We start from the raw sequence: 22138 nt of genomic DNA, 5'->3' as shown, positions 1-22138 counted from the left end.
ATTACCATCAATTAATGCACCTTGCCTCCAATCCTATATAAACGAGCCTCTGCAGATTCACTGAACCACACCTCTTGGCATTCTGAGTAGCTTTAACATTTCATTCTCTGAGTACTACTTCTATATTGCTTTCAATCCATTGAGCAATGGCCAACCCCAACAACACAAACACCACACCATCATCCACAAATACCACAGTTGCTGAAACTGTAACACTCTCCAACAACGAAAACGTTGCTGCTGCTCCTCTCGGCACTGCTATAAATGACCACCACGTCCAGGGCCTTGAGGCACCGGTGGTAATCACTGCTGAGAGACTTTATGCAGCAGTTACGGACTGTGGTGAAAGTACTGAGTATAGTATACTATATTGTCCCACCACGGGAAAAGAGATGAAGCTCGTGGCAGGACAACCCCAGTCGGGGACCCTAACCACTGCCCAAACTGGGACCGGCGCACCGGAGTCTTCCCAGGGGAAGCGTAACATGGATGAGCTACCTCGTTGTCATGTATGTAACAGACAATTTATCTCATCGAGATCCCTCCAAAGCCATATGCAAGTCCACAAGGATAGATCAAGAAGACGTGTTAGAGCTCCTCCAACATTTAAAGGGCATAGAAAAGCTGTTCAAAGAGGTAATAACCCTAAAATATTTCATGCATGACATGATATATATTGGAGATTGCTTTTGTACGTATTGATTAGTTATTTTTCTTCTCATGCTTATTCTCACTGCCAACACTTTGTTATGTCACATACTTATGAAGTTGAGGTGCCGAACAACACAACAATCCCCGAGATAATTGATCTCACTTTAGTTAGGGATGTTGGTTCTCCTCCTGAGGAATGCAGGATCCAGATTGATTTGAACAAGCCCCCTCCCAGGGATGATGAAGATGATGGTATGGGCGGTAGGCCGGGGTTGGTTGCATAACCGTAATTAAGGGTTTCATGTCCTCAGTGGTGTTATGGAATAAAGAAGCGTATAATTGTTTGGGGTTGTGTAAGTACATTGCAGTTGGACAAAGTTGTAAATGTACTTTTTATTTTGAATAAGAGCATATGTTTTTGTTTGTGTTCTATGCTTTTATTTGAGGAGTCGGTGTTTGTTTATGCATCGTTGATGGCCTTTTTTTCTATATAAATTTGAATAACATGTAAAAATGGCTATATATAAAGCCATGCAGCCCATGACGAGAGAAATATTGCGGCGAGAAGAAAATGTTAGTTTGTTGTGTTCATCTTTAAATATGAATCAAAGAATCTGTTTTTCCCCTTTTTGGTGTGCTATTAACTATCTATTAATTTATGGTCGAATTGTTTGTCTTAATTTCTTATACATATGCTGATCGAGGAAAAATTATTGTACGGTCCTGGACTGTTGTACATGCACGTAGTGAAACGGGCTAATGTGATTAATTATTTTAGTGCATACACATTACCAAATTTGTCAATTTAATCAATGCCCTGTTGTATTTGGCTCAAATAGAAGACATTTGACAATTTCTAAAACGACCAAAATGACATCTTTTTCACTGGTTCATTTTGTTTGAACCTGATAACTTGGTAATGGTTCAAGCTGGTCAAACCATGTGTGAAAGTCTCAATACATAAAACTATGATGTGATTCGATAATTTATTTGTATATAAAGTTGGCCAACCAAGGATAAATTTTTGTAGTTAATTCTTACTATTTTTGTGCATATATATTACCACATTTTTCAATTTTAGATATGCAATACTTAATCCATGCCAACAACCCACCGTATATAGGTCAATCTTATTACCCATGACACATTTTACCTTATTCAATACGACTAAGAATGTCGTTTCACTGGTGTTCATTGTATTTAAACATGACAACCTGGTAATGGTTTTCATACTTACTTTCTTACTATTTTACTCTCTATAAATTTCCAAATTTGCTAATGCACTAGATATGCAAAATCTAATCCAATGACCTTCATATTGTGTCCAACTCTTAGAGTTTTGGATAAGTGGGGTTTAAAAATAAAAATTGTTGTGTAAGTGGGCAATCTCTTAGACAGGGGCGGAACCAGGATTTGTAATTTGGGGGGGGGAGGGGGGGGGGGGGGGGTCGGGACATAGTTAAACATATAACTAAAAATGAAACAAAAAAACTTCACAACATTTTTCTTTAGACTTCAACTATAGCAAGCAATCTCTTTACAAACGTTATTGTTCGATCCTTACTATGATCTAATGAAACTTCAAAACTAAAAAATTAACCGTAAACCGCAATAAGTTTAAGTGTTGAACAATAGGAGAGATTATTCAGATCCAGAACAGAGAGATTATTCAGAGCACCGCCGTGCACTTGCACCAACATAAATGAATGGTTAGATTGCATTAAATACACTTTTTGTTTATTAAAAATAAAGTTGATAATAAATATCAAGGGTTGAGATTATTTTATAAGGGTTGGGTCACTTGCACCGTCGGTGCATAGAATAATTTCCAGAACAAATAGAAAAAAAGAAGAAGAAAGAATTCCTTATAGTTGATTGAATCCTAATAAATGAATTCTTATGAATTTTAGTAAATAATTAATGAGAGGTAAATGCTCTCATCTCTCTTTTTGACCAAAATAATAATAATGAGAGATAAATAGTATCACTACATTAAATACTGTGCAAACAAAGGGGGGTCCGATTTGCTAAAATATATAAACTTATATATAATTATACATAATTAATGTATTAATTAGTTGTTATGTTCAATTGATTGGGGGGGGGGGGGGGGGGGGTCTGAACCCCTGCAGACCCTTTACTAGTTCCGCCCCTGCTCTTAGAGTGTTTGGGTAAATGATCATTTCCCCTAAAATAATGGTGTATGGTAGTTACTTTCTTACTATTTCAGTGCCTATGTCTTTCTAAATTTGCTCATGCACTAGATATGCAAAATCTAATATAGCGACATGCCGAATTTGGTTTTGTATGATGCCAATAAGACTAATCAAGTTTTGATTAAACAAGACAGGTAGGGTTAAATATACAAAAATTTCTAATTCAACAACACCCAATTAAATGACTTGTCATATTAACTTTAAGCCCCATATATTTATAGTTTTTAGTTTTTTACCCATATAATTTTGGCTTCTTACACCTTGACTTAAAATTTGATTTTGTCATACAGTTAAAATTATCTTCCTCGATAAACAGATGATGGGACATATTTCTAAATCAGTAGACAAAATGACCATATCTACTCTCTAATAGAGTATATATTGTTTAGCTTTCGTTAAATTATGCCAAGGGTTCAAAATACAATTTTGGAGTATTTTGCCTGTGTCTGAGGAAAAATACATGAGCATTTGTATTGACACTGTGTGCAAGAAAGTGATAGATCAATGGTCCAAATTACATAGGTTGCTATTTTCGCTTGGGGTTATGCAATATTGCATGCAGCTATGCTAATTCGATCATCTACGACCCACCACCACTCAACTTTTCTCTGCGTTACAGCTAGTGGCTGGGTACGAGTCTGACATCTCGTACTTACGCATGTTTGAGTGTGCGATTTATGTGCCAATTACGCCACCACGACGCACTAGGATGGGTCTACAAAGACAAATGAGCATATATGTTGGATTTGAGGCTCCAATGGTCGTCCACTACTTAGAACCCTTGTCAGACAATCTCTTTACTGCTTGTCTTGCGGAATTGTCACTTTGATGAGACAGTCTTCCCGTCATTAGGGAAAGATAAGAATGTCAAACGTTCAACAGGATCGACAGGAATTATGGTCTGTCCCCACTTTGTCTCATCTCGATCCCTGCTAAAGTGACGAGATCACACATACATGTTGCATACGTGCCTGCAAGGATGGACGTTCCTATGAGAGGATGTGGAGCTGTCTTACATAGAGGTAGGCATGACACCAACACCTTAGATAGTGACACTGTGGCGTCACAGACCATGGTGCCAGCTAGGAAGCTTGGGAGGCCCGTGGGTTCGAAAGATATTTTGGCACAACCCGATCCTTTGATCATCGACACTCAAAATTCATTTTATGAGAATGTTCCGGATTATGGTTATCGTTGGGAGATGCCTCAACGTCAGAATCTATTCATGAGAATATAGAGATCTCTGAAAACTACGCTAGTGTAAATGAGACGTGGGATAGAAACTCCATCATCATTAATGATGTATTCGCATATTTAGTTGCCCGTGAGATTATTCAATCCGATGATATCGAACCACGCTCTGTTGATGAATGCCAACGTAGAGAAAACTGGCCTAAATGGATAGATGAGATCCATGTTGAAATTCTCTAGCGAAAATGAAGGTATTTGGGCCTATTGTGCCAATACAACATAACATAAAAACTGTTGAACATAAATAGGTCTTCGTTAGAAAGCGTGATGTGAAAAACGAGATTGTAAACTCGCCTCATGGCGCAAGGCTCCTCTCAACTCCTTGGAATCGACTACAAGGAGACATATTTTCCAGTAATGAATGTCATTATGTTCCACTACCTTGTCAGTTTGGTAGTTTCTAAATAACTGAACATGCAGCTTATGGATGTGTTCACTACGTATCTTATCGGGATCTAGATACAGAGATATATATGAAGGTTCCAAATTGACTTCATTTACCCAAGTTAAGTGGCTCTAGATCATCCAAGTCAAGTGGCTCTAGATCATGGAGCACTTTTGCTATAAGATTGAAACGCTTGACTACTGGATTGGGAATTGATATGTCAATAATGAAATATGCCTACGTGTTTCCATAACAATTTCCGGATTTTTTATTGTCGCGGTCATGAACTTTATTGGAAGACCTTAAAAAGTTAAGGTAGACCGTTGAACACTTGAAATATGAGTTTGAGATGAAAGATCTTAGGAAAACACGATTCTGTCTCGGTTTGGAACTTGAGCATCGTGAGATGCTTTGGCGCTTTAATGAAGATAAAGCTAAGTCTGCAAGAACTCCCATGATCGTCCGTAGTCATGATCCTAAAAAAAAGGGATCCGCTTTGTCCCAGGGATGATGGTGAAGATGTGTTAAGAGCCAGAAATGCCCTACCTATGCAATAGGCGCATTATAGTACTTAGCACAATGCACAAGACCAGACATCTCATATGTTGTGAACTTGTTAGCTAGATAAAGCTCTATGCCAAGATAAAGCTAAGTCTGCAAGAACTCCCATGATCGTCTGTAGTCATGACCCTAAAAAAAAGGGGATTCGCTTTGTCCCAGGGATGATGGTGAAGATGTGTTAAGAGCCAGAAATGCCATACCTAAGTGCAATAGGCGCATTATAGTACTTAGCACAATGCACAAGACCAGACATCTTATTTGTTGTGAACTTGTTAGGTAGATATAAAGCTCTACGCCAATGCAACGCCATTAGACTGGCGTAAAACTATCTTTCAATACTTAAAGGGTACGATAGATATGGACTCGTTCTATCCCTTCAGAGCATCGAGACTGGTGCCGCCGCCACCGGACGGTGTCTCTTTTTCTCCTCACCAAAACATAAATGATGTTTTGTAAGGTTTTGCTGTTTGACCAGTAACATCAAGTTCAATGTGAAGATAATGTGGCAGACTTACTCACTAAGTCATTGTCCAAATCCACTTTTGAGAAACATGTGAAGTCCATCAGTGTACGGAAGTTACCAAACTCTCATGATCGTAGTCATCAGTAGGAGATGTAGACATCAAGAGGAGATGTCTACATGTTTGATCTCGAAACGTAAAAGGTGTGTTGTACTATTTTTCTCCTTCGAACGAGGTTATTTTTGTCCCACTGGATTTTTGTTATTCAATAAGGTTTTTGATGAGACAACGAGATGAACACCGACATTTGGGCGACACAAGGGGAAGTGTTCAAGGATAGGTGAAATATGTGTTTGGCTCAAACTCCAATAACTTGTTTCAGTTGTAATAAAGTAGATAATCTATAACATATTTCAATCATTGTAAGATTATGTTTTCTTGTATAATTCATATTTTGTAACTTATAATCTTCTATATAAAGAGATCTCTTTTATCAATGGAATACACGCATTCATTCTCACAAATCATATTCTCTTAAACACTTCAAATTAGTTTATTTCAATTTTTTTTTTCTTTTGAAAACAGAAAAATAAACTTAATGGAGTTTCTTTGACAAATAAGAAAGTAACACCATTGGCTCAGAGGTAGACAGGCAAGGAAGGCCAAGTGTCATTCTCTGAATACCAATGGTGGCATTGCCACAGAACTTCCCGGCAACAATGGTCCTCCAATTTCATCATATATACGAACCCAATTCCATTCTCTCTTTCTTGCCAATCAGACCAAGCGCTTCTTCCTCCTCCTCGCTCTGGTGGGTCCCCCTCTTTCTCTCTTACCATCAGCCAAAGGAGGAAGTGGAAGCAGCAGCTGTTTCTTCTTCCTCATTGCACGACACCTCTGGCTGGTAATCATCAAAAAATCAAATCTTTCTAGTTTTTTTTTTTTTTTTTCAAGATTGTGAATCAGAATCATAGATCATATTAGATGTCATTGTGTATTTGTATATTTGGTTTTGGTGGTTTTCTGATATGGTTGGGTGATCGTTTTGATAAATGCAATGCTTTACTTTGGTAGCTTTTTTAATGAGGTGGATTCGTTTGTTTTTAGGCATGGAAGGGGGTTATTAAGGTGGAAAGTTGGAAGCCCTTTTGTTTTGTTTTGAATTTTGGTATAAGGGATGAAATGGATTGAACCATTGTTTATGACATTAAGGTATTAAGGCTTTGTTGAAATGACAGCTTTGTATGGTTGTGTGGTTGTTTATATCATGCAATGGTGAAAAGTTGCAGCTTTTTAATGAGCTGGGCTCATTTGTTTGGGTTTAGGATGGTTATTAAGCTGCAAAGTTGGAAACTTTTTTGTTAAAGGGTTCAAATTCCAGTATTAGGGATGAAATGGATTGGATCATTCGTTTATGGCCTTGAAAGATTCATTGGATATCGCAGAAGTGGATACAATCTGGAATGCAGAAATTCGCGATTTGATGGTTATTATATGTGCCCTGTTCAATATTCGTCTGCTTTGAATTTATGCATATCAATTGAGACGAAGCTAGTAATATTGAATTTTATGGACTAGGCTTGTTGCTTCTTGGCAAAGCTATCCACTCAAATTAAAATTTCAGTTCAGAAAATGCTTTCCCTAAGGGGTGGACACTATATAAATTATAGCATTTTATATAATTTTTCTTTTGCTTGCATAATTGTCTCTGAAATAATATTCATACATTGGCATTTGATGCAATACTGTATAGATAAATTAACTATCTTGTTGTCTATCAGATGTTAAGATAAGTATCACAAAAAAAAGGCTAGGATGGCTGTCAGCTATAAATTTTGGAATGAATGCATTGATCCCTTGGACATGCAAGCACTGTGGAATGTTCCTAAAGTGAGCGCTGAATGGGAAGATGCTGGAGAGACCAAAGGACAGAAAGTTCACCTCTCACGTGATCCTGATGGACAGGTTTATTTGACACAGACTGAGATGAAGGTGAACAGATGCAATTACATTGAAGGAAATCATAGTTACTAACTTACTATATTTCCAATTAAAAAAAAAAAAAAAATTCTCTCACTGGGCATTTTTCAACTGACTGCTTAGCTAAGAAGTTTGAAATATGGAAGTAGGAAATTGCCGGTTACAGGTTCAGCAAATTAACTTAGTAGATCAAGCAGCATCATCATAATGCCCACTGTTGATTATGTAGGAACTCACTGAGTTTCAAGATATTGTAAATTTCCTACAACTGTTAGCACCCAATCTGTGATTACTTTTTTGACATAGATTAAAAGACTACAGAGAAAAATGTTTGTAATTATCTTGATTTGACTTTGACATACAGATGTTTTGAATATATTTAATTCTACATTTTTTGTTAACTTTAGTTGCATCATATGGTTGCTTTTCAGGCTGTGGCTGAGATCGTCGTTAGCAGGCATTTTTCTGGAAAGATAGATCCTGTATGTTTTCATAAATAAACATTACTTTGCTTCCTTTTTCATAATTTTGAATCCTATAACTAGGACAATTTGGTCTATCATATTTGTATATATCGAAGTAGCGGGCCAAGATACTTTGGAGAATTACACGCACACACAGACATACATATATACACAACACTAATTGTGGGAGTGAGATGTCTCATGTTTGGGGTAGTGATTGGTTATTGGACCATGCTGTCTATAAGGATGAAATGGCCACCCAAAAGCCCATAGTGAAAACAAGGTTCAAGGTACTGAAATCTGTTATTGGTTCCAAGGTTACCAATAAGTTTGAAGTAGGAGCCTATTTAAAAAGTGCTTATTCTAATGCATATTGTATACCTATAGATATATATATACATACAGAGATTGGCAGACCATTACTGTGTTGATAGCATAGTAAAGTCAATGCAATCAACAGAGTTGAGTGGCATCACACATTTTTCTCATCTCAACCTAGGATAAGCAGACTCTTTCTTGTCTCTCTGCGAAAAAAAAAAAAACAAAGATTCTGCCTTTGTGTGCAAATTCAAGACTTAACAGATTTGTTAGTACTGGGCAACTGACCAAATAACCAGTGTCCTGCGCAGACTCATTCATGAACTAAATTGCAAAGTTCTAAGAAAGGATATTTTTCTGGATACATGTAGTTGTCCGATCGTACGCAAACAGTAATATTCTAGATGAAAATGGACTTTAGCAATAATTTTTCTGTGGACTTCCAGAAATCTGTTTCATGTAGCTTGGAAAGGAAATTTTGAAGCATGATTGATAGACAAGTAATGTAGAACATCTTTGACAGTATAGAAGTTCATACATTGCTCCAGATTAATAATTTACTTGTTTTATGACAATCAAAAACTATATATGGGGTTTCCAGTTCACTCTAGATGCTGAGAATGGGAATGCTCAGTTCACCATAGTACTAATACTCAAGCAAGTAAATGTCTAAGGATTAGATATTTCCTTTTGGAGATTCCATCTGTCTTTTATGCCTTATTGTCCCCCTTGTCCACAATTAAGCATTTTTGATACCTAAAGGAATTGCTATATTTTAAATTTGCAAGTTGCGGTGATTGTGCCTTAACAGTTCAGTTGAGAAGTGCCTGTATTGAAATTGCACTTCCAATGCAAAGTTTGAATCTTATTCTGTTGCAGGATATGATTTGTGCTATTGCTGAACTTGAAAGTGATAGACAGCCACTTTGTCAGCGGTATGACAAAAAAGCTAAGGCCACTCACCTAGGGATGATGCAAATTTTACCAAAAACTGCTGATTGGCTGGCTAGGTATCCATCATATGCACTTATTTCATTTTTAAGGACATAGATTCTTTACCGACCTTCTACGTCATTGTTGGACTGAAATTATAAGTTGCTTGCAGTGAGAAGGGTTACGGGGCATATCAATTGAACGGGAATGAACTTCTCCTGTTCAGGCCTTTTGAAAATGTATATTTTGGTGCTGCTTATCTTATTTGGTTATCAAGCTTTGAGCAGAAGTAAGTTACTAATTATACAGTTGGCATGGTCATTTTTTGTGTCTGGTTGTTTTGTGCCTCATGAAGACTGGTGGGATCCATCTCCTGATGGTTTCCTACAAGTCTTTAGATATTTTTGGTATCTAAAATATTGGTTATAATTAATGCGATATTGATGCTCAAGTCTTTGTTTGCAGAGAAAGAAGTGAGGAGTTTGTAGTTAGGGCATATAGAGGAGGTACTAAAAAGGCAACTCACAAATCAACTCTGAAGTATTGGCAACGGTATCTTTCCGTCAAAGATTCTCTTCCATCCAGGTTGGTATCTGTTCTCCATCAGTAAGATCTGGAACATTTGAGCATTTTTCATAGTTAAGGTTAATTTAAAGGGGGGAAATTCCCAACCACAACAAAGTAGTGGGGAATTGCTTTTGGTATATGGCCTGAGATTGAGATTGTTAGCAGATATGCATCAGAATCTAAGTTTCAAACTAAATTCTGGATATTTATAGTTCTTATATTCTATGCATACAGATATATCTGTCAGATCGCCTTCTGTAATAATCCCTTATCTAGGTAGTCTGGACAAAACATATCTGCATTAATTATTGTTTCTAAGTTACACCAATTATTATTTGTAACACCACTCCCCGTTTTTTTTAATGGAATACCAATTTTTCACTGACATGAGCCATTGAAGTTATACTAATCTATGGAGTATGTTGTTTTTTCTCTGAATAATTAGAATAGTGTCCCAAGGTTTCGAGAAGTAGAAGATGACTTTTTAAACTATAATAGAAATGTGTTCCAGAGATGATTATGGCGTATCATTTTTGTGCAGAAAAAGTCTTGAAGGTCATCGATCTGTTGAAGAGGTTAATGCTTCTCTTGCCCTCGCTAAAAAGACTGGTTCATCGCAAAACACAGGTTGCATAACTTGCTTCTTTATCTAGTTACAGAAGGAGCCTGTTACTCATGTGGGATATTTATGCTCCAGATCGAAATAACTTCATGATAGGAATTTTGTAATCCCTCAAACTCCGACTGAAAGATCCATTTCAGTGAGAATATATTCTATTCTTTTAGTGGGTCATTCATGGCCACTGAAAATTCCAATTTTACAATTTATTTTGAGTACTTTGTTCTAATAATATCTGAAGCATGGATCCCAAATGCTATAATACATAGTGAAGTTCATTTTTAATGCTGAGCCACTTTGAGCATTACATATGTTTGAATTTCTGTCTCGTCTTTTCTTTTTTTCCATTTTTCTCATACTATTTAGTTACCATATTTTGCATCTTCTTAGAGGCTCTCTGTATTTCTTTTCTTTACCTGTTTGTTTTTAGTGGATATAATTATAAAAATGTCTTCCTGTCTGTACCTTAAACTGAGAAGCTTCCGAAAATAAGTATGCTAGTTGACCTATCCTCCTTACGAATTTGAATTTATTTAGTCTCTGTTTCTTCCCCTTCTCTTTGAGCCCCAGTGATGTGAACCAGCGAATGAAGCTGCTATCTCCAATGCAATCAGTCTATGAAACTTTTATTCTATGAGTATAGATCATTTAGAAAGATAGTGTTTCCACTAAATATCTTGCTGATCTACAAATATGGTTATTATATTTACATTGCAAAGAGACATCTGTGGAGTTGGTGGCCAATGCAGTTGGCATGGACGGCTAATCCAACCCTGTTTTGTTTAGATGAGTGGGATCTAAAATTTTATGTTTGTGTTCCTTAATCATTCAACTTTGAAATCCTAAGAATGTCAATTCTCTTCTGAGATTTTATACTGTTTCATTTACTTCTGTTGTATTGGTATTACTAACTCCTAAGCCAGGAAAGTTTTCAGGTGGTATGTACACATATTGGGATTCAGTAGCTTCTCCAGAAGACATGGTGGACATGTGGAATCATCCTGAAGTCTCTAAAGAGTGGACTAAAGCTGGAGAGAAACAGGGACGAGTGCACTTCTCCCAAGATGATAAGAAAAGACCATATCTTTCTCGGGTGGAACTGAAGGTATGAAGTTTTAGAGTAAAATCTCTTAACAGTTATTAGCAGTCAATCATACAGTTTATCAGCCTCCATCCATTCTTGTGTACCTTTAAAAAAAACAAGAAGAAGAAGAAGAAGATAACAGTAACAACTATCTGATCTTGGATTCAAAATGAACCATGGTATCAAAATTTCTATATACCAAATTATAACACCAGTCATTAATCCAAATCTGAACTGGACAACGGTTTCATCTAAACAAATCAAATCATGTTTATATCTCACTTCTAAATATCCCTACTCATTGCAGGCAGTGGCAGAAATCATACTCATAAAACACTTCAGCACAAAGCCACTTAAAGTTGTAAGTATAGCCCTTAAGTTGTGATACACCCTTGGTACAATATTGATGATCTCACAAAGATTTTATTTCAGTGAATTTCCATAACGGTTTTTGTAAATGAGACATTGCTGTATGGCTCGTAGAACCTATTTACTTAGAATAAAATCCTCAGCAGACCCAAATGGGAGAGTGAAGAGTGATTTTGCAAGTCTGCAAGTTATGCAAGATGCAAGGCTTACATCAATCACATTGCTGCATGTTGCATAAGCTTTTCAAACTAATTTCAGCAATGATAGTAATATGGAGCAGAGCCAATAGGAATAGTATGTGTTGTATATGGGACATGACCAATAGGAATAGCGATCTGATTAAACTTTGACTATTTAGGACATTTCTTATTCCAATTATACTTTTAACCTGAGATATGGGTAAGACTGGGAGATCATGAAACTATGTCATTTTAGATGTCTTTTTTCAGTTTCCTTGGCATTTGTTGCTCACTGCAGCTATTGTGTCTTTGTCTAATAGTCAATTATTTTCTTTATTGTTATTCTTATTTTCCTGGTGCACAGTCAGTTCTTTGTGCTCTGGCAGAGATTATAAGCATGCGATTCCTGAGTGGCATTGGACCACGTCCTGGTATAATGGGAATCGACTATTCTACAGTTGTATGGCTTTACAGGTATGTCACTCCCATACTCAGAATTGAATTTCTTAATTTCAAAAGAGGAACATGTGCAGAAGAGTTTAGCATTCATCTGTATATTAGATCTAATGTGAAAGATTTCTTGGTTCCTCATGGTTGGTTTCTGGTGGTTAGATCAAATTATTAGTAAAATGGTTAAACCGTTTGATACACACTTAACACAACTTCTGTCATGTATGAATATAGTTTATTTCTCTCTCACCCCTTTCCTGTACTTTATGTGCTTGTGTGTAGGGAGATGGGCTTTAGGGCATATAGAACTATTTCTGTTGATGATATTTCCAAGCCATTTGTGTCAATGTACTTTGGTGCAGCCTATTTAGTATGGTTAGTGGAATGCGAAGGGAGGTGAGTCTGTCAATACAATATTTATTTAACATGGAAACTATTTTCTTCCCTAAACTTGATATCGCCGACCAGTTTATTTATGATCTGATGGTTTAAAACCAGGTTACAACCTCCACAGTATATTATTCAGGCTTATATCTCAGGGCCAAAGAATGTGAATCTTCAGGATACAGGTCCTGAGTATCTCAAGTTTGAGGAAGCCTTGAGCTACTATGAAGATACAAAGCCGAATCCTAGGTAAGTAGCATTTCACATATAAGATAAACAGTTAGAACTTCCTGTTAATAATTGATGAATTACTGTTATCTTTATAGGGATCAAGGGAGCTGCACCATCATGTAACCTGACAAATGCCACCTGCCTACTTTGATTCTAGATTCATCCTTTGAGTTGGACTGAACTATATCAAGTGAAAGCATTCTTGAGAAGTGAGATGAATCGACTGAAAGCTGCCAGTGAATCGTGTTATAGAAATGATTTTGTGATCTTTCTTTCTTCTCTTTTCTATTTTTTTTTGGGCGAGAAAGTATGGGGGATCCTGGTAGTCAAGGTGTGTTTTCTTAAGCAGATAGTTCTGCTGCATTTGACATATTGAGTCACAATGGCCAAAGAAAACAGTCAAAGGCAACACTCTGTCAAAGATAATGCATCCAATATAATAATAATGATCTTTACCTAGTCTGGATAGGGAGGAGTACATCAATAAGGTGTACTTTGATTATTAACTTAAAACTGATAAATTTCAAAGAAAATAACATACTATGGCCTATGAAAGCCTTTTGTTTCTCCACAACCCATGATAGAAGATGGCAGCTTTCCCACCTTCTCCACCCCAGATTCAAAAACCACTCCCATTCCCATATAGAAATGGGACTCTATATGGCAATGAAATGCCCAAACACCCGGATTATCTGCTTGAAATCTCAAAGCAGTCCAACCATAAGGGTGTATTGGCACCGTGTTCTTCATGATCGGATTGACAAGATTGTATTTTGCCACATCTTTTGTAACGTCAAACTTTCCTGTTCCATATCCCAACACCCAAAAGTCGTGACCATGGAGATGCCATGGATGTGTCTCACTGTTGTTTGCAGTCATAGTGTTGGCATTTTGCAGTACAACATCCACTGTGCTATTGAACTTCAACCTGTATAAGCCATTGCTTGAAGTAGCATTCGTATTCTTGGGAACACTGTATATATCATAGTTCTTGAAGTCATAGTTTTCCGGAGGGGGTTTTTGATCAAACACATTGTTTAGATTCAATTTCTCCTTCAAAGCTATCAAATAAGGTGTGTGGGGAACAGAGAAAGACACATTGTTCAAGGACCAGCGGAAGTACCCATCGATCTTGTTTTGGGTGTTGAGAAGCACAATGGTTCTATCTGAAGTGAGAGGAGGGGTGTGAATAGCACTTTGGAGGGCTTTAATAGCAAGACTCTGGGCTGCTCTTGGTGCAGTGTCATTCCAAAAAGGGCCTGTGGTTGGAACTGTTGCAGGGGATTTCCTGAAATGGGTAGGATAGTAATTGAGGATTGCTAAGCCAGTTGGGGTTTTAGGTTCTCTGCCAACTACATTTGTAGTCATCCAATAGTTTCTTGATGGGTCTTGGTTTGCTTTTACTAGGATAGAGTACGTCTCTCCAGAGTAAATGAATAGGTTTTTGGTCACAAATGGCTCCACATAGTGCCCATCAGCTTCAACAACAGTAAAGTTGTGACCCTGCATAAAAACTTCTGTCACTAGACAATTACAGATGATCTCAGGATTATGGTGAAATGACCTCAAAATGGTTATACAAATATGATTACTATTCTCAGAATTTAGAAAGCCAACACATAGAAAATTATTAGTGTTGGTGTGGTGGAAGTCACCTCAATCTGAAAACTGAGAGCTGATAGAGCAGTCAAGCTACCAATCCTTAACCGGTATGTTTTGCCAGGAATTACTGTCACAACATGGGGAGAACACTCTGGATTTGTCACATTACAGGCTTCCAGGCTTGGATTTGCTAGTAGAGAGCAGTTGTACCTCCCTCTTCCATTAATCAGAAGTGACTGAAAAGTAGAAAAGTTAATGAAATATGATCATATATACCTCTAAAATATTCCTATATATAATTTCAACCAATGATCTATAGTGATTTAGTTACCTGAGGCTCCCCAATCCAAACAAAGGGAATGGAGGACAAGCCAGTAGCTTCCTCATAAGTGCTTTTGTGGAACCAGTCATTTAGGATAATGTTTCTGTCATAATCATAAGCAAAGGGCTCAGAAGCTTCACTGGGAAGTGAAACAATAATGGATCCATATAACCCAGCTGCTCTTTGCATTCCATAATGTCCATGGTACATAAATGTCCCAGCCTACAGTTTAGCCAATCAAAACTTATAAATTAAGCAATGTTTATAATCAGGAACATACTCACTGAGGCTAATATATTATGGTGATGAGGTTGAGGAGATAATATAGAAGATTTTGGCTCATTAATTGCAGAGTTTCTTGAAACTTACCCTATCCACAACAAACTTGTATTTGAAGGTATCTCCTGCCAAAATAGGACATTGGGTCACACCTTCTGTTCCATCACTCCAAGGTGTTCCTATCTACAAATGATATACAGTGAAGTTTGTGATTGATAGACGACTACTAGACTCCAAAAGCTTAAGCGCCCTCAACATGGAGAACAGTTAGACAATAAATGCAGATGAATTGAAACATATGGGCAATTTACAAAATCAACAAAGAGGTGGGGAATGTGGATTGTAGGTTGATCTCAAATCCAAGACCTCCTACAACCAAATCTCCGATACCCTGTTAGACAACAAATGACCCTAAAATTTAACATGTAATGAAATGATCAATAATAAGCCAACAAAAACAAAATGTCATGTGTCTAAGTACTATATAATCGATCAACTGTGTACCTGTCGAATTCCATGCCAGTGGATAGCTATATTCTCGGTTAACAAGCTGTTCTTGAGCTCAACTACAATTGTATCACCCTGCTGAGCCAATATTGTTGGTCCTGGGGTTCCTCCATTGATGGTTATAACTAGCTTCTGAAAGCAGTCTGGAGATTTGTACTCATAATTCACACTCCATCTGTAATGCCGAACTCTAGCTTCAACTGTCGAAAAAGCTACCAAACAGATTAAACTCCACACAACCAACAGCTTCACCAAAGCTCTGTGTAATTCTAAAATCTTAACCATGTTTCTGGTTTCCAAACCTCAGAAGGCTCGCTGAAAACAATAAAGAACGGGCCGGCAGTTGTCTATATATAGAAACCTCACTGAGGTATTGGCGTATTGCCTGAAATGTACCTAAGCCTTAGTCAATGTGAACAGCCAAGGTACCAATTTAAATGTAAGTGAACTACTTTCCAGCTCCATATGTCAAAAGAATGTTGATCACACGCTTTCTTTAGTAGTGGAGATTGAACATTGTAATCTCCAAAAGTACTTTCCCAAAAAGAATATATTGTTTGTCTTCTAAAATACAAATAAAAGTTTTGATCTTCTGAAAACTGAGGATAGACTAAGTAACAGTAAAAGCTATGCCATGAATCACTCGGTAAGTGTTTGGGAACGGACAAAGTAACTTTTTAATCTGTGTGCTATACCTACAAAAGTTCACAAAGATTTTCTTCTCTTTTTTCAAAGCAGACTAAGATCTTCCTAGCTCAATTGAAAATATTAAAACTAATGACTACCAAAATACTAATTTCCTTTCCCTAATACCAATAGAAGAATATAAGCATGGTACATGTACACATTATTTCAATTTTTTTTCTTCATTTATATAAATCTTAATATCCTGGACAGACTGTAGGGTTTCTGTCATAGATCCAGATCTGCCTGTCCATCTTTTATAAATGAAAAGGCGAAAAGACAAGGAAAGAAGGTTCCTGCAATACCACAAATGTTAAGAGTTACTACTTATGTAGAAATGGCCTTGAAAGCAAAATTGAATCAATAATTGGTCTCTAACAGCAGTTCAATCATAGTAGACACTGTGGTTTTAACCTTCAAGGCTATTCTTAGTGAAAGACCAAGAGAATCAAAGCTAAAAGTGTGATGATATGAACTCAACTAAGAATAAAGGGCAAAAGAAAGCATCATTCATTTGAAATTAACGAATGTATAGCTGGACTTGCAGGCAATTCCAGAGTATGTATAAAAACCTAGTTAACTGATAGACTGGATTGTAGCCAATTACCTATTCATCTCGTTTTAGGGAGGGACGAATATTTGCTAATATTAAGCACCACTAGCTTTTTATGATCAAAGGTTAATTATTCGAGTCAATGTGTTAATTATAAGATACTTGCACAGTTGCACTCATTGTTTGATTGTAATCCTTTGTTGTTTACCTTAATCTATACAAATACGACATCATTCAAACTGTTGAGATCATCAATGACTTGCATTTGAAATGATTGAGTTTGTCATTGATCCAGACATGGGTTTTTGGAGTTTAATGTTCCCCATGTCATGCACATGGCTTTCTCTGAAAGTCATATCTGCTCAATTATTAATTTTTAAGATTACTTAAAAGAAGTATATTGAAAGTGTAGGTCCTTTGACAAAAGAAGCTGCTAAGTAGTGGCAGAAGAATCTTGAACTTGATTTTGGCCTTTTGGGTGTGGGCAATACTGAAATGAAGTTACACGACGCCCAAACTACGTAGACAGCCCAAGTTTGGAAGTGATTTCGTGATAAAAGAGAATTAGACCTGAAATAACAAACACTAGAGCAAGGTTTGCAATATCTACCGATATATCCATTTTTTTTAAGGTTTGTTTAAGGAAATTGGAATGCAAAGAGAGAATTGAGAGAGAATAGTTTTGTATTCATTGATAATAAGAGTCCTATATATAGAGATTACTTGGTGTACAAGGATTCCTATTCTAACTTGAATTGGGATCTAAAATCTTCTCTCCTATTACAACTATAGAACTAACCCTAGTTTGACCAGCACACCAATAGTCAACATTCTTCAACACTCCCCCTTGTGCCGCTCAAACTTGGTGATGACGCTTCAATTGTTGCCTCGTTAAAAACCTTGCTCGAGTAATAAAAACTCTGTGGGACAAAAACAACCTGAAGGAGGAGAAAAATAGTATAACACGTCATTCACTCTTCAAAATCGAACATGTAGACATCATACCTCCCCCTGATGTCAACATCTCCCCCTGATTGCTACAATCGTGGGAGTTCGGATAACTTTCTCAATTCGATGCTTTGAACATGTTTCTCGAAGGTGGATTTAGGTAACGACTTAGTAAATAAGTCCGCTACATTATCCTCTTATCGGATTTGACTCACTTCAATCTTTAGAAGTGATTGTTGTTGCTGATTGTAAAAGAACTTAGGCGATATATGCTTGGTGTTGTCGCTCTTGATGAAACCTAACTTCATTTGTTCAATACAAGCTGCATTATCCTCATAAATGCATGTAGGTTCATATGTGGTAGACTTCAAACCACAAGTTCCTCGAATATGTCTAATTACAGACCTTAGCCATATGCATTCACACACAGCTTCATGTAGAGCAATAATCTCTACATGGTTCGAGGAAGTAGCAACAAGAGTCTGCTTTATAGACCTCCAAGATATCGTAGTGTTTCCCATGGTAAAGACATAACTCGTTTGGGAGCGACCTTTGTGAGGGTCAGAGAGATACCATGCATCAGCAAGTACCCATCAAAACATCACCATTGTTTTGATGTAAGAGAGGTGTGTGAGACCGACCACCCTTGGTGGTGGCGGTGGCAATGTTGCCGGCCACAACATTATGGATGGTGGCGTTTGGCCCAATGAGGTTCGAGCTCATTCTTCCGTCATTCCTTTTCTCTTTGTAGGGATAAAACAAGCCCATATCAATCGTACCCTTTAAGTATCGAAAAATTGTCTTTCCACCAGTCCAATGGCGGCGTGTTGGCGCGGAGCTATGCTAGCTAACAAGTTCACTGCAAATAAGATGTCTGGTCTTGTGCATTGAGCTAAGTACAAAAATGTGCCTATTGCACTTAGATATGACACTTTGACCTCTAATAATTCTTCGTCCTCATCCTTTGGACGAAACGGATCTTTTCCGACTCAAGACTACGGCCAATCATGGGAGTACTCACAGGCTTTACTTTATCCTCATTAAAGCGCCTTAGTAATTTCTGGGCATATGCTGACTGATGGATCAGAATCCCATCACTACGGTGCTCGAGTTCTAATCTGAGACAAAACCCTGTGTTCCCAAGATCTTTCATCTCAAATTCAGATTTCAAGTATTTAGCAGTTTCCTTTAACCCTTCTAGAGTTCCAATTTGGTTCATGTCATCAACATAAACTGCTACAATTGCAAATCCGAAACTTGTCCTTTTAATAAACACGCATGGGCATATTTCATTGTTGACATATCATTTCCCAATCAAGTAGTCACTTAGACAGTTATACCACATCCGTCCGGATTGTTTTAATCCATATAGTGAGCGTTTTAATCTTATAGAAAACGCGCTCCGTGGTTTAGAGCCACTTGATTTGGATAATTGAAGTCCATCTGGAACCTTCATGTATATCTCTGAATCTATATCTCCATAGAGATATGCTGTAACCACATCCATAAACTGCATGTTAATTTTTTCGGAAACTACCAAACTGACAAGGTAGCGGAACGTTATGACGTCCATTATTACAGGAGAATATGTCTCCTCGTAGTCGATTCCAAGGCGTTGTGAGAAACCTTGCGCCACGAGGCGGGCTTTGTATCTAACAACCTCATTTTTCTCATTACGCTTTCTAACAAAGACCCATTTATGGCCAACAGGTTTTACACTGGGGGTGTCAGTGTTATAGGCCAAATACCTGTCTCTTTGTTAGTGAATCCAATTCAGCTTGGATCGCATATTTCCACTTAGGCCAATCCGCTCTTCGTTGACATTCTTACACAAAGCGTGGTTCGATATCATCATATTCTATAATTCCTTGAGCAATAGAATATGCTAAGCAACATCAAGGATAATAGAATCTCTTTTCAACATCTCATGTACACTAGTGTAATTCATGAAGATCTCTCTATTCTCTAGAATTGGTTCTGACATTGGAGCGTCCCCCAATGATGTCTCTTGGACATAACCATAATCCAGAATATCTTCATGAAACGGATTATTTATATCGATGATTAATAGATCATTTTGTGCCAAACTCACTTTCTTTCTTAGGCGAGAATCCATTGAACCTTTGAGCCTCCCACGCTTCCTTGTAGGGAGCCCGGCCTGAACCACAACGCCATCATCATTGTGGGCTACGGCGCCGTGCCCAATACCCCTAGGGACGGCTCCATGTCCTATGTTTTTAGGGACATCAATCCTTGCAGGCACATTTGCAGCTGGTATGTGTGATCTCGTCACTTTAGCGATATCAGTAAACGCATCAGGCACATGTTCTGAAGATCGAGTATTCTCCGCACTTCAATTTCGGACTGTGCGGTTCGGGGATCAAGATGAGACAAAATGGGGACAGACCACGACAATTCCTGTAATTCCTGTTGAACATTTTTGTTCTTATCTCCCCCTAACGAAGGGAAGATTGTCTCATCAAAGTGACAATACTCAAATCTAGCGGTAAAGAGATCGCCTGTCAAGGGTTCTAAGTAGCGGATGATGGTTGGAGAGTCATATCTAACATAAATGTCTAATTGTCGTTAAGGACCCATTTTGGTGCGTTGTGGCGGCGTAATTGGCACATAAACTGCACACCCAAATATGCGTATGTGTGAAACATCAGGCTTATACCCAGTAACCATCTGGGATGCAGAAAAGGGTTGAATGGCAGTGGGTCTTAGACGAATAAGCATAGCTGCATGCAAGATTGCATAGCCCCAAGCAGAGATAGGGAGATTGGTGGACATAACCAATGCTCTAGCAACTATTTGAAGTCTTTTAATGGCAGCTTCTGTGAGACCATTTTGGGTGTGAACATGAGGAACTAGATGTTCAACTTCAATCCCAATGGACATGCAATAATCATCAAATGTTTTTGATGTAAACTCTCCAGCATTATCAACATGTATTGTCTTAATAGGATGATCAGGGTGGTAAACCCTTAACTTAATGATTTGTGCTAGGAGTTTAGTAAATGCAGCGTTCCTTGTGAACAAAAGCATGACATGTGACCAGCGTGTCGATGTGTCAACCAACACCATAAAGTATCTAAATAGTCCGCAAGATGGTTGAATAGGTCCACAAATATCACCTTGGATTCGTTGCAAGAATGAAATATTTTCTTTAGTAATTTGCATAGGATGGTCTCGATCCTAATTTTGCTACAGAGCAGGGTTTGCAAAACGAAAGATAGGGTTTAGAAGTAACCAAGGAAGATTTTGGTTGAGCCATGAAGTCGCAATGGAACTTAGAAGTAACAAGAGGATTCCAAAATTGCTTCTTAGGGTCAAAGCCAAGATTGGGCCGCAAGGGGTAGGCAGCGTCGGCCTTGGATGGCCTGTATAGAATGGTGGTGACGTCGTGAGGCGCAAGAGCCTCCCATGCTTCTCCTTGAATCAATTTTTGATTCTTACTTCCTTTCGTTCTGAAGAATGGATGTCCGTATGAAGTCTTTAATATACGGATCATCATATCACGATCTGGGTGCCCCAAACGGTCATGCCAAAGCATATATGTGTCAGAATCCCATAATCATCTCTCATGACATGGTTAGATTCAATGATTCGAATAGTGGTTGCATACAACCCACTAGAACGACACATAAGTTTCTCTAATACTCATTTATGTTCGTAGTCATTAGAGGTGATGCAAAGGAACTCTTGTCCATTCTCACAATGTGTTTCCACATGAAAACCATTGGCTCTTATATCTTTAAAACTCAATAGGGTTCTTCCAGCCCTAAGAGCATATAGAGCTTCGGTGACATTAATATTTGTGCCATTTGGCAACATAAACTGAGCTGGTCCTTGACCATAAATCAATTTTGATGGGCCTGCCATTGTAGTTGCTGAAGATCGAGTAGGCGATATCCATAGGAATAATTGCCTATTTCGAAGTATAGTGTGCATTGTAGCACTATCCACGAGGCATTCTAGCTCGCCGGGAAACATACTGAAAAATAATAATGTTCGAAATTAAAATATGTCCAAGACATTCAAAAATAAATCGATACTTTTAATAAAAATAGCCAATGATTACATCAAAGTTTCTTGACCAAAAATCTAATCCAAAATAAAAATCAAACTTAGACAAAT

The 22138-nt window shown here is 37.7% G+C and overlaps 2 protein-coding genes across 3 annotated transcripts; one reads left to right on the top strand and one right to left on the bottom strand.

Annotated features, from left to right (window-relative positions):
* Positions 1 to 6233: 6233 nt before the first annotated feature.
* LOC133728694 (uncharacterized) lies at positions 6234 to 13565 on the top strand. 2 transcript variants are annotated; one of them, XM_062156122.1, is made up of 13 exons: positions 6234 to 6429; positions 7307 to 7517; positions 7937 to 7987; positions 9167 to 9297; positions 9393 to 9509; positions 9686 to 9805; positions 10329 to 10414; positions 11330 to 11511; positions 11798 to 11851; positions 12403 to 12512; positions 12771 to 12884; positions 12987 to 13121; positions 13199 to 13565. In XM_062156122.1, the coding sequence occupies exons 2-13, from the start codon at positions 7341 to 7343 to the stop codon at positions 13224 to 13226; spliced, it is 1305 nt and encodes a 434-aa protein (XP_062012106.1). In that variant the 5' UTR covers positions 6234 to 6429; positions 7307 to 7340; the 3' UTR covers positions 13227 to 13565. The 2 variants fall into 2 exon arrangements, with proteins under 2 accessions (XP_062012106.1, XP_062012107.1); XM_062156123.1 differs by having other exon boundaries at positions 6238 to 6429; positions 11342 to 11511.
* Positions 13518 to 16427, bottom strand: LOC133728693 (L-ascorbate oxidase-like). The gene is made up of 5 exons (XM_062156121.1): positions 15811 to 16427; positions 15397 to 15489; positions 15037 to 15249; positions 14759 to 14941; positions 13518 to 14606 (listed from the first exon to the last, which is right to left on the bottom strand). The coding sequence occupies exons 1-5, from the start codon at positions 16096 to 16098 to the stop codon at positions 13644 to 13646; spliced, it is 1740 nt and encodes a 579-aa protein (XP_062012105.1). The 5' UTR covers positions 16099 to 16427; the 3' UTR covers positions 13518 to 13643.
* Positions 16428 to 22138: the final 5711 nt, after the last annotated feature.

This window comes from Rosa rugosa, chromosome 2, assembly GCF_958449725.1.
Source record: "Rosa rugosa chromosome 2, drRosRugo1.1, whole genome shotgun sequence".
Lineage (NCBI taxonomy): Eukaryota > Viridiplantae > Streptophyta > Magnoliopsida > Rosales > Rosaceae > Rosa > Rosa rugosa.
The sequence above is the reverse complement of the archived record's forward strand: the minus strand, read 5'-3'. Positions and strand labels throughout refer to the sequence as shown.